The sequence below is a fragment of the Colletes latitarsis genome, chromosome 8 (genome assembly GCF_051014445.1).
Source record: "Colletes latitarsis isolate SP2378_abdomen chromosome 8, iyColLati1, whole genome shotgun sequence".
Taxonomy (NCBI): Eukaryota; Metazoa; Arthropoda; class Insecta; order Hymenoptera; family Colletidae; genus Colletes; species Colletes latitarsis.
This window is the reverse complement of record NC_135141.1, coordinates 15,738,299-15,755,101: the sequence shown is the minus strand read 5'-3', so window position 1 is coordinate 15,755,101 and position 16,803 is coordinate 15,738,299. Positions and strand designations below refer to the sequence as shown.

The window sequence follows — 16,803 nt, the reverse complement described above, 5'->3', positions numbered from 1 at the left end:
TAATTTCTTTTTCTAAAACAATTAGAATCGATAATCGACATCGACATTTATTCGAGAATCGTTTCGACACCTCTTAGAATGGTTTATTACTTTTTACTTGTTTGGGGATACTAGTGCTAGATATTTTGTTACTTTGTACATTGTGATCGATCCTCCTTGCGTAATTGCTGATCCGATTTTTCTTTGTTCGTTACTAGACATCGATCGAGCATTTTTCACACGACGCGTTCGTAGACGATTTGATTTATTTTGTAACGTAGCACGTTTCGAAGCTTGAGAGTAATAAACATGTGGAAGAACGAAGACAGTTTTCTTGATTCGTTTGTTCCTCGATGACGCCACTTCAATTACGATACCATTGATGAGCAATTTGAAGGAAAATTTCCAAGAAAATCGTTTTAGAGCGTTTCTGTGTGTTTCTTTTTTTTCTTAATTCATACACTAGAACAGTCGTTAAGACAATGCTTACTATTTAACATAAAAATGTACACACGCTTGGAGAATTTTAAAAATGATAGTACCGAACTTTTCAAAAATTGAATACATATCGAACAAAGTATTTATAATTTATAGTCGTACGAGTACTAAGTATTAATATTATATCAATAATATTGATATTTATCGTAAAGGAATGAAAATTCTTCACAGAAATTTTAGAAAACATTTAGTAAAACTTTGCACGAACAATATAGAAAGTTTCTAACATCCACGAGGTTCCTATTTAGGAAATCTTAACAATCACAGAACTATACACAACAGTTTCTGATACTTGAATCGCTTCACTTATAACTCACGCGACACACAATATCACTCTTTAACGATAGTACACTGCTTAACAAAACTTGCCTTCATAGCAACATAAAATATCCCGTCATGGAAAGAGGTAAGAAACTCAACTAGTAGCTGATTCCCGCGAGTATGAACCGCCACTATGTAGGACATAATTTATCATTAGTGCACAAGCATACGTATGTTTTGCTAGACCCGTTTAGAAATGTGCAGTATAGTCTTGATAGTTTTATTATTTATAATTTCAGTCATCGAGAGATTTTCCAGCGAGTGGACGAAGAATTTTGGTAATTATGCAGAAAAGGGGCCGCCTCGCCGATTTCGATGACATTGAAATACGTTGTCGAGGACACTAAGCACTTTGAGTAAATTTTTTCTATACATGTTACCGCCACTCGGCTTCACTTTTCGAAATGTTTGCAAAATGTCTCGGTTAAATATAGATTAAGATTACGCTACCTTCCGGCCTATGGAGCCATCGTACATTACACTGCGAAACATGTAGCCACTTAATAATGACAAAAGCATACATGACGAGATTACTTGTAAATAAACACACATGTAAGACACTTGTAAGAGTATTCCTTTATTTTTCTACGATTTTTCCAACCAATATTACAATCCAAAACCAGATATGGGCAAAATTCTTATCGAAATAAAAATTTCATGTAAAGAATAAAAGATAATAAACCATTCGTTGTTAGCTAAATAAAAATACAACGTTCATTTATCGAGTTAAGTATTCTGCAATAAAAAAAATAGAAATTTAATTGTACGATAGAATAAATTACTATATATGTTGGTCTTATCGGTTATAAATTATGAGAATAAAATTTTGCTCGTTTCTGTCTAATGGGAACTTTAATGTACATTCTAATGATGCTTTTATTTATTACCATTTACTAAAACAAAGAATGCAACATTTAATATCTGTATGAATTATTCGATGAATTAGTTTCTGAATTAATTAATTAACTGAGTTTGAGTTTAGCTTATATTACAATTATATTGTCAATCCGACCGAGCTGTAATTAAGTTTTTCCTAAGTTTCGCTTGAATTTATTGTGACATTTGCGACATTAATTAAGCGTAACGAAAACACATTTATTGCAGGCAACCTCTTTCCAACCTAATTTAACCTAAGCCTAATTCAAACCAAACCAAATCTATTCCAAGCATCACAAATTGATATTTTATAGATACTTTTGTATACAACTCGAAAGTAACTTCAGAATGTTTACCTTGACAACATGTTCTTCAGAGTATCAATACTGACAACGAGCCCCCTTTTCTGCATAATTACCAGAATTTTGTACGGCGTTTAAAAAGTTAAATAGTAACACGTGAAATTTATTTAAAAATAAGAAAAATTCCTAATCTCTTCGAGGATAGTATTATAGTAATAGTAATATATTCGTAACATAAAATTCGATTACTAAAATTGTGAATTAAATAATTAAATTATCCAATCCTATAACATGACAATGAATTCATAAAATTAATAGTTGTTGTAGGACAATAACAGTAACAGTAACAAGAACAATAACAATGATCACTCATTACCCAGTTATTTATTATAGTTGTTATGTTTTTACAAGCTTGTTGCAGTTCAAAACATTCAAGAGATATCAAACTGTATTTTTCTAAATACAGGGTGTCTTGAAAGTCACTATGTATTTTCAGAAATATTAGGACTTCTAAAAGAACGACTATAAGACATAAAAGTATACATATGTACGCATATAGAAACAGAAAGGATTTCCAAATGTTGACTTCCATGCAATCAATTGAAACAAAAGACTGCGAATACACTTTGTATTTTAAGAAAAGAAAAAATGGTCAGGATTAAATTGCAATATCTTGTACCATTAATTATCAAAAATATTAAATTCAAGTGAATCCCCTAAACGATCTTACTGGAGTGTAAGAAATTTTCTTTTCCAACGAATGCCAAATAGTTCACAACAAAAAAATCCTCTCAAATTTTTGTTTTACTTTAATGAGAAATTTGGTAAAATTAATAAAACATTTTACAATGAAGAAATAAAAATTTAAATAATCGACCGAATAAGCATCATGGATAAAATTTAATACATTGATTTTATTATTTGTCCGTTATTCGAATAAAATTTCATCCCTTTCTGGTTTTAGTATACATTTTCAAGTCTATTGGAAGATTCTAGTCTTAATATACATATTATATACAGTAAATATATTATATTAAATATAATTATCTATTAATCTTGAGATCTACATACATCTATCAATATACATTGGGAGTTTAATAATATATAATTATACAGGGTGTCTGGCTACCCCTGGGAAAAACGTTAATGGGGGATTCTAGAGGCCAAAATAAGACGAAAATCAAGAATACCAATTTGTTGATGAAGGCTTCGTTAAACAGTTATTAACGTTTAAAGTTCTGACCGCACTGAATTTTTTTCTCGAAAGTGAGTAGGATTTCGGGGGTATGTGTATTCACCAAAAATGATTGTAATTGACCCCCACAACAGAAAATATATTTTTTAGAACGATTTGAAACTTTTTTTTTCGTCAAAAAATTTAGGCACCTACCCCCTGTCGATTTATCTTAAAAATTACTTTTTCATTTTTAGTAATTTTATTTGACACCCTACAGAAAAGTTATCTAATACTTTTTTGTAGGTGCCCATAAGCTCTACTTCAGAAAAAAGTTTCATTGAAATATATTCACAATTGTAGGAGTTATGACTGTTTGAAAATTGGACCATTTTTATGGGGTTTTTCTCATTTTGCATGGTCAGGGACCAATTTTTCAAATATTTTTGCGATTTGTACATATTCTCCACCAAAATACGCGTAGTTTGCTTTTTTAAACATTAAAATCCGTCAATCCGTTCAGAAGTTACGACGTTTTAAAGATTCGCATGAAAATTCGGGCAGACATTTCTGGTCAGAAATTATATTTTCAGTAAGGAATTTTGTTCTCGAAACTGAGTAGGATTTTGGGGGTATGTGTAATGACCAAAAATTATTGTAATTGACCCTCACAATCGAAAATAATTTTTTTATAACAATTTGGAAAAATTTTTTTTCGCCGAAAAATTTCAACACCTACCCGATTTTTTTTCTCGAAAGTGGGTAGGATTTCGGGGGTATGTTTATTCACCAAAAATAATTGCAATTGACCCCCGGAACCGAAAATATTTTTTTTAGAACGATTTGAAATTTTTAAATTTAATTGTTAATAACTTTATAACGAGGTCTCAGTCAAGAAATTGATATTCTTGATTTTCGTCTTATTTTGGCCTCTAGAATCCCCCATTAAAATTTTTCCCAGGGGTGGCCGAACACCCTGTATATGTTAAGTATAAGAGTTTTATACTGTTTATTAATATTCATTAATATTAGCAAATTCTTCCCACTTTAATGGTAAAAAAACACATTTTTTATAAAACATTCTACGCATCTGAAATAATTATACGATAAATGACCAGAATTTTCCGATAGACCTAATTTCTATTTACTTCTGTCTTATAGTTATTTTTCTAAAAGTCCTATTATTTCTGAAACTAGATTGAGTATCTCAGAATTAGATTAACACTAGATTTACGGAAGCCGTCAATTTGACGGATGTCAGGTTCCATATTTAAAATTGTAGAACACGTAAATATTATTTTTTAACAACTTACGTTGAATTTGATTGATACAATGATATGAATACATATTCTAATTAAAAGAAAAATCGTATTTTAAGGTAATCGTCAACATGAAAGGTATCGATAAATACACGTGCTATCAATTCCCGTAAATCTAGTGTTAATGAACCTTCAGAGTTCATCGAACATCCGAAACACTCGCTGAAAGATCTCTCTGCCGACCCGAAACCACCATGCTTCCGGTTTCCAAACTTTCCGTTGTTAAAACTATCGAGATTCTACCGTATTCCCTCTTAGCGCTCGATAAGAGTTTCCTCGTGCTCCTTTCGAACACTAGCGTGACAAGAAACAACGACGACTCGGTATCGAGGGAGCCGATCTTGTAGAGTAACCATAATGTCGATGTCAGATTACCAAGGTTACAACAGGAGTCCCAATCAGCCAGACTTGCGACACTGTTCGGGACACTTAGAGGAATTAGAGGCCTATCGAATCCCCTTGTACATAATCACGTGCTTCAAGTATAATTCGCTGCTATTCGTAGCGGGACGCGAGTGCCGCTGCCCGGGCTTACGATAAACGATTCATTCTGTCATTTCCATCTGCAGCAGACCTCCGACGAGGGAGCCAACGGCGACGTCTTCGGGAACGTCACGACTGACGGTGACGTCCGACATGTCAGCGTTGGCTACTGCCCTGCAGACGGCGTTGAACGGAAGAATGGCACCGACGAGGTCGCAGAGCCAACCTGTTGACCTGGCGGTCCCATCCAACGCGCAGCATGGTCACCTGCCGCACGCGTGGCACAGCCAACCTGCTGCATTTAGGAGAGGAGAATTTAGAAGCGGGTATGTTACACATTTATTATAGCTTAAACCTTAACAGATTCAAAGTACTCGCTAAACAAAAAATAATCAAACGTAGACTACCGTTCGTAATTCACCGGACATTTTGCTCGTCTGTTTTAGAAAATGCTAATTAAAATATAGATACGATTTTTCGAAGCGATTTTATCTTGCTTTCTTACATTTAGTCATTTTAAGTTACTACTATAATATAAATTATATGATAGCGCGAATTCAAATTTACGCGGTACAAGATGCGCGCAGATAAAATAATGTATCAATACGGATATACTATTCGTAATATTATATGTGGTTGATATACTAACCAGCTGAACAATATACAGGGTGTAAATCTTAACAGATTCAAAGTACTCGCTAAACAAAAAATAATCAAACGTAGACTACCGTTCGTAATTCACCGGACATTTTGCTCGTCTGTTTTAGAAAATGCTAATTAAAATATAGATACGATTTTTCGAAGCGATTTTATCTTGCTTTCTTACATTTAGTCATTTTAAGTTACTACTATAATATAAATTATATGTTAGTCAAATTTACGCGGTACAAGACACGCGCAGATAAAATAATGTATCAACACGGATATACTATTCGTAATATTATATGTGGTTGATATACTAACCAGCTGAACAATATACAGGGTGTAAATCTTAACAGATTCAAAGTACTCGCTAAACAAAAAATAATCAAACATAGACTACCGATCGTAATTCACCTGACATTTTGCTCGTCTGTTTTAGAAAATGCTAATTAAAATATAGATACGATTTTTCGAAGCGATTTTATCTTGCTTTCTTACATTTAGTCATTTTAAGTTACTAATATAATATAAATAATATGATAGCGCGAATTCAAATTTACGCGGTACAAGATGCGCGCAGATAAAATAATGTATCAATACGGATATACTATTCGTAATATTATATGTGGTTGATATACTAACCAGCTGCACAATATACAGGGTGTTCGACTATCCCTGGGAAAAATTTTAATGGGAGATTCTAGAGGCCAAAATAAGACAAAAATCAAGAATATCAATTTATTGATGGAAGCTTCGTTAAAAAGATATTAACAATAAAATTCAAAAATTTCAAATCGTTCCGGAAAAATTATTTTCGGTTACGGGGTCAATTACAATCATTTTTGGTGAATACACATACTTCCGAAATCCTACCCACTTTCGAGAAAAAAATTCGAGTAAGTGCTGAAAGTTTTGGGTGAAAAAAAAGACTTTCGAAACATCTTGGAAAAATTATTTTTAGTTGCAGGGGTCAATTGCAAGCATTCTTGCTCATTACACATACCTCCGAAATCCTACGCATTTTCGAGAAAAAAATTCCTTACCGAAAATATAATTTCTGGCCAGAAATGCCTGCCCGAATTTTCGTGTGAATCTTTAAAACGTCATAACTTCTGAACCGCTTGGACGATTTTAACGTTTAAAAAAGCAAACTACGCGTATTTTGATGGAGAATATGTACAAATCGCAAAAGTATTCGAAAAGTTGGTCCTTGACCACGCAAAATGAGAAAAACTCCATAAAAATGGTCCAATTTTCAAACAGCCATAACTCCTACAATTGTGAATATATTTCAATGACACTTTTTTTTGAAATAGAACTCATGGGCACCTACAAAAAAGTATTAGGCAACTTTTCTGTAGGGCGTCAAATAAAATTACTAAAAATGAAAAAGTAATTTTTAAGAAAAATCGACAGGGGGTAGCTGCCTAAATTTTTCGAGGAAAAAAAAATTTTTAATTAATTCTGAAAAAATTATTTTCGGTTGCGGGGGTTAATTACAATCATTTTTTGTCAACAGACATACCCCCGAAATCCTACGCATTTTCGAGAAAATAATTCCTTGCCGAAAATCTAATTTCTGGCCAGAAATGTCTGCCCGAATTTTCGTGTGAATCTTTAAAACGTCATAACTTCTGAACCGATTGGACGATTTTAATGTTTAAAAAAGCAAACTACGCATATTTTGGCGGAGAATATGCACAAATCGCAAAAATATTCGAAAAGTTGGTCCTTGACCCCGCAAAATGAGGAAACCTCCATAAAAATGGTCCAATCTTCAAACAGCCATAACTCTTACAATAGTGAATATATTTCAATAAATCTTTTTCCTGAAGTAAAGCTCATGGGTACCTAGAAAAAAGTATTGGACAACTTTTCTGTAGGACGTCAAATAAAATTACTAAAAATGAAAAACGAATTTTTAAGAAAAATCGACAGGGGGTGGATGCCTAAATTGTTCGACGAAAAAAAGAAATTTCAATTTATTCTAAAAAAATACTTTTGTTTGCGGGGGGCAATTACAATTATTTTTGGTGAATAGACATACTCCCGAATTCCTACTCAGTTTTGAGAAAAAAATTCTTTACCGAAAATATAATTTCTGGCCAGAAATGTCTGTCCCAATTTTCATACGAGTCTTTAAAACGTCATAACTTCTTAACGGATTGGACGATTTTAATGTTTAAAAAAACAAAATACGCGTATTTTGGTGGAGAATATGTAGAAATTCTTAAAATATTGGAAAAGTTGCTCCTTGACCCCGTAAAATGAGAAAAACCCCATAAAAATGGTCCAATTTTCAAACAGCCATAACTCCTACAATTGTGAATATATTTCAATGACATTTTTTTCTGAAATAGAGCTCATGGGTACCTACAAAAAAGTATTAGACAACTTTTCTGTAGGGCGTCAAATAAAATTATCAAAAATGAAAAAGTAATTTTTAAGAAGAATCGACAGGGGGTAGCTGCCTAAATTTTTCGAGGAAAAAAAAATTTTTAATTAATTCTGAAAAAATTATTTTCGGTTGCGGGGGTCAATTACAATCATTTTTGATGAATAGACATACCCCCGAAATCCTACCCACTTTCTAGAAAAAAATTGGAGGTGTGAAATTTTTCGACGAAAAAAAAAAAATTTCAAATCGTTCTGGAAAAATTATTTTCGGTTGCGGGAGTCAATTACAATAATTTTTAGTGAATAGACATACCCCCGAAATCTTGCGCATTTTCGAGAAAAAAAATTCAGTATGGGCGGAACTTTAAACATTAATAATTGTTTAACAAAGCCTTCATCAACAAATTGATATTCTTGATTTTCGTCTTATTTTGATCTCTAGAATTCCCCATTAAAATTTTTCCTAAGGGTGACGTGACCCCTCTGATGGCGAGCATAGGAGGCGACGCACAAAAGTAATTTATTTATTTCGCCAGTGCGCTATTATCAACTTACGAATTTGATTTGGGAATCCTTTTCTTACTGGCATTCTGCTGTTTCCTTACAAATAATCTATTTTATGCAAAGCTTACACATCAAGCAAATAGTTCATTTGAGACTACTGTGTGAAGGTGAAAAGAATGTCTGTGTCTGTTAATCGTAATATATCATCAGATAAGTGTCCATTTATTTTTGTCCTTCTACAATCAGCCAACGTTTTCGTTAAGTATACCTTATTTCAACCCAAATGTATATGCATATTAATTTCAATTATTCGCTAAATAATCTATGGATCATAAAAATATATAATATATAAAACCTAAGTGCATAATAGTTATACTACTTTAATTAAATTTAATTCATACCTAGTTCTTCTACCTGTCCACTTAATTTTGTCCGCAACTCTATGTATCAGAGTCGAAAATTAAGTTTGCCATATTTACTTCATCAAACGCAATCTTGATGGTCATTTAAACGATCCACTAGATTATCTCTTGTAGTTTTCATTTCATTTTATTTTATATGCAACATTTTCACCTAATGACCAACCAAGAAAGTCGTTACGATCGTTCTACAAGAAACGTGTTTGTTGTAACTACAGGTACAGCTCGTTCAACAAACGTTCGGAGCCAGAAGGGGATGATCCCTGGAGCTGCGTGGTGTCCGTGTCGGATCGAGGCGGTATCCCACGTCCTCGAAGTAGCGAATCTCGGAAGGACCCAACGAATCACCGCGGTTCTAGCGATCTAGCGAGCAGGGATCAGCGTGGAGGAGAGAGCAGGCAACCGACTCAGGATGGCACAGGACAGGCGTCGGGCCCACGACAAGAGTCCTCGAGACAAACCAGCGAAGATATGTCCTGGGAGTTCACGATAAACGAGGCGCCGATCGCGAGATTAGAGTCCTTGGACGAGCTCGACCAGGATCACGGTAGTTAAGACCAAGGTTTCGCTTCGTTTTGAAGTAATTTCGGCTCGCTTGCGACTGAAACGCGAGAGCGTCGCCGAGCAGACGACTCGACTCGACGACCAATGATCATTCGGATGGCTGTGGACTCCTTCCGTTTCCTTTTCGAAGGATCTAGCCAATATGGCGCCAGGATACGTAACGCGCCAGCCGCTCGATTTTTTTCTAAAGATCCTGTAATCGAACTGTCAAAAAGATATACAAATTTTATTATTATATAAACCACTTTTGATACTCGAAACGCGAATAATTCGTTTCTAAGATTTTCCATCGGAAACATCAGCGCCTACATTTAGCGGATTTCGAACTTTATTCAATTGCGTCGCGATATTGTGTTATCGTTCGTGGCAACTTTCGTCCAATTTTGTCATTTAATTTAGTTCTCTACTTGTATTAAAACCGAGCGTTTAATATTTTAAGTAGATCTGTTTACTTGGATTCAAGTGTCTTTCTTTCAGCTTCTTTTTAATACACTGTGTTACTAATTGCGGAATAATGTGAAAAATTAGCGACTTCAGTACTTTATTACGATAATAATTTGTAGAAAATACGGTCGAAGAATTTGTAACTGTTGAATTATCGGTTCTGGACGAGATATAGTTGTACATTTTTTTGTTTAAATGTTTCGATCAACTGCCGAAGGATCACTAGAAAAAAATTGATCGGCAGGCGTTCAACGATATCGACGTGGTACATGCAAGACGTAAGCTTAAGGAGCGAAAAGACATGAGAAAAGAGTGTGAATAGAGAGCACCAGCGGCGTTGCAGAACAAAACGAAAGTTCAATACACACAAATACACACAGTTCCGTAACATCGTCTCTTAATCCGACCGCAGAAGCGAGAAATTGCCTTCGAGGTTTCTACTCTCGTATCGATGTTATTTCCTCCGAGCAATTTTGTAATCGAATAACCGATATACACGTATATACACACAAACAAAAAACACACGCGTATATATTTATATGTATATATATATACATATATTCCCATCGAAGGAGCGTGAAACGTGTGATCTTTTCGTTTCTGGATAATGAAAGCTTTCGTAGGTCGATGTCGCGAACGATTTTCGCGGGGAAAATAACGTAGACGGGATATATAGTGGGGGGGAGGGGGAATTTATAATAAAATAATGAAAGTACAAGACGGCGGAAGATCGACTTTCGTGAAATTAAAAATAAAAGAAAAAAAAAAATAGAAAAGTTACGGCGAGTGGGGAGAAAGCGGAGCTCGTGGAATTTCTCGAATTTTTCGGAGTCCTTTGCGTCACGGTGAGAACGCGTAGTTATTGAAAAATTAAAATATATTGACTGAGAGAGCACCTTCTTTTTTTAATGCTTATAGGCGACGTTTAAAATCGAAATAAAAAAGAAAAAAAAAATTTAACGAGAAGGAGACTAAAGAAACGTAAAAGTTTATCGGAGCGTACGATGCGTACATTGAATAACGTTGCGACTTTCGGGAGATATCATACGTGTAAGTTAAGCAAGGGCATTGTCTGTGAATGAAAATGTTAAACAACTCCAAAAAAAAGAAAAACAAGAAACATTTAAACACGAGAAACAATTCTGAGTGCCACCTACGAGCAAAACTGGAATGTCCTTTATACAGACAAAGAAACAATTAACGAGAAAATACGAGGCTAGGGAGAAATGGAAAATTATTAAGAAGAGAATTTAGATAATTACTAATATTCTTACTATTATTATTGTTATTATTATTATTATATTATATTATTATTGCCATAAAAGTAGGGAAGAAACGCAAGCGCGATGGAGAGGAGGCGGAAAAATATAATATCGACGGTATAAAATCGCAAAAATGAAAAAAAAGAGTAACAATTGCCTGCGCAATAATGATATATAAATAATTATACATATTATATATACATATATATATAAATATGTGCGTGTGTACGTATATACATTCGCGCGTGTGTATGCGTATACACGTTGTAAAAATTTTTTACGAAGTATCTCGAATGAATTATTGCTCTTAAGCATACATACGTTGATTTCTCTTCCTCTCTTTTCGTTCTCGACCTCCCAAGTTTACTTTTTCACCCCCCTCCCCGCGATTTATCACACAGTGATGAGGGTGAAAAGAGCTGATCGATGATCCCTTGAATAATCTCTGGAATGATTCTGTTAACCGCTTCGATCTTCGATATCACATTTTTTATTCGTTTGTAAGTCAGTTTAGGTTGTTTTCACGTAGCTATTTAAGCGATATTTACTCTGTTCAATTTTATAGGATCTCTTATGATACGTGTTTACTGGAAATCGATTTCGAATTATTTGAGGTTCGTCGTAAATTGCATTCATATTTCAATAACCAACAATCAAAGTCAAATATCAGTTTGAATCGATAGCAATCTTACCACGAACATGTATGTATTTTGATAGGAAAATCATTAATGTTCAAAGTCAGATGAGTCTTTGGAATCACAAGTCTAAGTTACCAATGATCGAAATCTCCAGAGTAGAAATTTAAATAATCAGTAATTAAAAGTCAGAATTACGCGTGCGTTACCAACAGTGAGAAACGTATGAAAAATTGTCGTGCAATAAAGAAACACAGAAGTAAACGAAAGAGTAAATCGATAAAAGAAACGTAAGACGAATCAACGTGATTGAAAGAAGCGTGGAAGAGCTTGATCAAGGATCATCGGTCACTGATCTATTCGTTCTTTGCTCAGTATTTTAGGCTGTAAATGATACCGATACATTCGATGTAACGATTAAACGACTCGTAACTACTTTGTAACGAGAAGAGCAGCGGCGCAGCGCTAATGAGAAGCAGCTTTTTAATTACAAATAGATGATTATCTTTGATTATTACTTACCAGTAGTACACGCAGCACACGTGGATTTTCGCACCTAGGTATACGGCGAAACGATACGGTTTTATTGTTCTTTGAAACGGATATTCAATATGGTCCAGAGGGGGGGCAGCAATGGTCGAACAAAACGTTACATATGTCTTTTGCATTCGTTGTTTCTTAAATTCAATGAAATAGAATTGTTTTCTGGCTATAGATATTCAGGTGTCGAACAATTTTGTTCAAATACAAATAGTTATTTTATTATAAATTTCATTATAAAAATAATGCAAAAACTGACAGAGTAAGTTCTAGATTTTTTAAATTCATTTTCTGTTCTGATAAAATATTTACGTTTGTAGTATCAATGTCATTGCTGCCCTCGAATTCCGCTCTACAGACGTATCGACGAAGATGTGACGAGAGCGAAATAGATAATACTTTCATCGATGAAGGAGTATCACGATAATTTTCAATATATCCGCTATTTTGTTCTGCCCACGGGAGATTCAGAATCGAGAGAATGGATAAAAGCAGGAACCCATCTATGAATTTATTTCTTCACCTTTTGACCGATTTCGAGCAGAATTATCTACAAAATGGACGTACCATTTGCCATTTTTTCAAATAAAAGTAATCGAATCTCTTTAAATGAGAATATAATTTCCGTTAATTACATTAAATATGTCATAGATTCATGATTTTAACATTTAGGAATGGGACGCTTCCAATGAACAGTAGAAACATTACACACACATATAAGTAAAAATACTATTATGCTTGTTTTAATTATATTTTAATTTAATGTATCGTTAAATACGCATTAAAAAAATCAATTTCTGCTAATTTGTGGCAACGAATTTCTAAAGAATATCCTGATGGACGTCCAAAACGACAAAAGTACGTAGTTTAGTATATGCAGACGTCGTTTGCAAAGCATTAATAATTAACATATAATTAGGACAAATTCTGTTTCGTAAGAAAAACATAATTACTGTGGAATCATGATCGAAATCGAGCAGAAGGTGACTTTTCCGAGTTCGTAATCGAGTTCTTTAAAAAACTATCGGTCCTTTCTCGATGTTCAATGAAGTCCAATCGTTCCGACATTGAAATATTGTTAGATTGGGCGTCGATTTTGTAAAAAAAATCACTGTCAGCGACTCTATCGTGTTTCTAGTGTTGAAAATTGCTCGCGTGCTCTTCGTCCTTAGTCGTCTTCAGCGAGCGAGGGCGAACGTTTCTTGGGCCGCAAAGTCCTCGCACGAATGACTTCGGGTATCTCGATTAACATTTCCGAGACGAACGAAAAAAAAAACGAGATAACGCCCATACACAACTGTCATTGATGATATGTACATACATACATACATGCATATATATATATATACATATGTATCCGTTTTTTTTTTTTTTTTTTTATCGAAGCTGCCTCTCGCTTTTGAATTCTACCGCGGCTGAATCGAGAGAGGAAGGGAGATGTGATGAGGAAAAATGATCGAGACGTTCGAAAGGATGTTGTTCGAGGTAGATTCGTGCCAGGACCGAGATTATGTCGTCACGACCAGGCTGTGTGACGAAATTTCGTCAGGGGTGCACCTCGATGAACTACTTGTGAAATTGGTCGAGAATCGTGTCACACTTGGCACAAACATTGATTAGCATACTTACACTATCGTGCAATATTAAAATCTATCATTACATGAAGCTTGACAAATTCTTAATTCACCGGATGTTTGATAATGGGTGTCGGAAACTTTAACAAACTTCAAGATTAACCATTGAGAATACCCGAAAAAACTAAGAAACAGTAGAGCTTGTACATTTATCATTGTACAGTTTTTTGATAAATTCAAAGGAATCGACATTTACTTCTTCATTTAAAATTTATTTAACACATTATGTTTAACGTTTACTAATGAGTATATGTATATCAAAAAAATTAAAAACCTACAATGGTGACCATTATTATTTAATCTCGTTCAAAATCTAATCACATCTTAAATCTAAATTTTATTCAAATGAATTCAAAAAATAGTTTCTTATTTAATTGTCAAAATTTGATTATAATATCTTCCTAACACATAGTAGGTATTTAGGCATATAGAACCACCCCTTAAAGTTTCTGGCACTCTATATATGTATGTATAGCTTATGCATTTATCATTGTACAATTTTTTGATAAATTCAAGGGAATGTACGTTCGACGTATTGAAAAGCCAATGTAATAACAAGATCAGTCGAATAATTAATAATTCAGGAAGTGTATGGCATAAAATGGAGGTGCAAAGGATCGCACGAGAGATCGAGGATCGCCCTTGCGGAATGCGTCTTTCGTTTGTAAAGAAATTAAGCGAATCAATAATATTAAGAAAAGGACGATGGAGGAAAAGAAATTAAAATCCTACCCGCGGTAGATGAACTTACTCGCGTTTTTTCCCAGATTACGCAATTTAAGATTGTTCTGTATATATACATATATGACATACTCTTGGATCGTATCGATTATAACGGTGAGCGCACTGATTTGTAACACGTAACAAGAAAATTTGTTCGAGAAAAACAGAGATTGAGAAAGAGAGAGAGAAATGGGGAGAAAAAGAGAAAGTAAGAGAGAGAGAGGGATGGAGAGATTTGTGTGTGGATGTGCGTGTATGGGCGTGTGTGTGTGTGAAGAGAGTAAAGCGAAAGGAAGAGCGAGAATGTGAAAACGAACGAAAGGGAACGAACGAGAACGAGAGCATGACGTGAATGTGTGCGTGCGTGCGTGCATGTGCGTATGTGTATGTGTGAGAGGAAGGGAGAGACAGAATCAAGCACGAGAAGAAAAGATTTTTGTACCACCCCCGTAATCAATTCCTGCTCTTCACCGAGCACCCTACGATTAAAGAAAATCACACGAACGTCTTTATTCTTACCCACGTTTAGAAAGAAATTCTTTAGGGAAAGATTTATCCGAAGAACGAAACGAATTCGCTTTGAAAGATAAAATCGCCACGAATTTTTTACAGCATGGCTCAATAAAAACGTTGGCATTCAACAACCGTGTTTTTTTTTCATGCATCAATGTATTGCAACCGTACCGATCAAATTTAATTCTTTTCTTCTTTGTTTTTCATTCTTTCGTCGCCACGCACTCAATTTTAATTTATAAGTAAATTTTAATACGGCATGAGTGTCATTGGGAATATTATACAATAATAAAAACCGCATTAAAGTGATACAAATTTTTATTTTTTTCGCGTTCTAATGAGATAAATATAAATTGAAGTTGGTGATAAGTGCATTAAGCAATATAATTGTCCTTAGTTTTTCTCTTTTGATTCAAGCTTCGTTTAATTTTCGTTAATAATTAAACAGAATCTTCTTCGAATTATAATCAGGAAAAAGAAATCACTTCAAATTCTCTCCACATTAAATAATAAAAACTGAGAGAACTGAAATGGAAATTTTATTTAGTTTTAAAGTTTTTTTAATTAGACGGATATATTACGAAAATTTTGCGACAAATTATAATTGAAAACTGCTTAAAACACTTGCAATTGGAAAAAATAGACGACGAATTGGCACGCAATTAATACCAAACTTGTCGTAAAAAGATATATAAAAAAAAGAGAAAAAGTAGAATTTATTTTATTGTATATAAAATCTCCCTCTTTTCAAAATTAACTGATTGAACACGATAGTGTCTTTGATATCGATGCACCAGGTTCACAAAAACATTCTGAAACGATTAATGATTTCGGTTATCGTGCAATGGTCAATTATTCGATGCAATCATTTAATGGAAAAAAAATATGAAATGTATGAAATAGAAGGGTGACGCGGTGGTGGGTGCAGGAAATGGTGAGGGTGGCGGTGGTGTCCCGGTAGCGACGAAGCCGTGTTGTGTAAATCTATAAGTTTTCATATATTGCATAAAATATGTTTATTACATATTTTCACTACGCCGATACGTATTTGTGTGCCTCACTACCCTCCTGCCACTTATTTATCCTACGATTTTTACCTTTTACAACCACGCATTGGAACGAGATTTGCCTTCGAGGGTTGAATTCGAACAACAAAATGGCAGAATACAGATCAAAAGGATGATCTAACGGACGGGGAAAAAATGAAGAAGAAGAGAAAACGCAGCTGTAGGATAAGAAACTATGACGCTCGCTACTAACAAAGTATTATCAGTTCAGAATTAATCGCGAGAGAAGTGGGATGAACTCTTATAAATAATATACATATATTATGATTACTATTATTTATTATTATCACTAGCAACATCATCATTATTATTATTGTTATTATTATTATTATCATCATCGTCATTATTATTATTGGTTTCGACAGAGAAAAATTACTGTATTGAAGGAATTTGTATCTTCTTTTCTCACTTATAGTTGCTTACATTTGTATACGGCAAGAATATATTAAAAGATTATGTACGTAGTTTTTTAAACGATCCGACAAGAGTATCCTTTTTCACACTGTC

At 34.1% G+C, this 16,803-nt stretch overlaps 1 protein-coding gene across 13 annotated transcripts in view; it reads left to right on the top strand.

The window, feature by feature from the left end:
• Sei (potassium voltage-gated channel seizure) overlaps positions 1 to 16,272 on the top strand; it is a 414,656-nt gene extending 398,384 nt beyond the window's left edge. For 9 of the 13 annotated variants that reach the window (XM_076772055.1, XM_076772051.1, XM_076772048.1 and 6 more), the window contains 2 exons: positions 5,039 to 5,278; positions 9,133 to 16,272. In XM_076772055.1, coding sequence (XP_076628170.1) covers positions 5,039 to 5,278; positions 9,133 to 9,469 — 577 coding nt within the window. In that variant the 3' untranslated portion in view covers positions 9,470 to 16,272. Of the gene's footprint in view, positions 1 to 1,037; positions 2,903 to 5,038; positions 5,279 to 9,132 lie in introns of those variants that run through there. The other 4 variants (XM_076772059.1, XM_076772053.1, XM_076772047.1 and 1 more) reach the window with 2 other exon arrangements.
• The last annotated feature ends 531 nt before the right edge of the window (positions 16,273 to 16,803 follow it).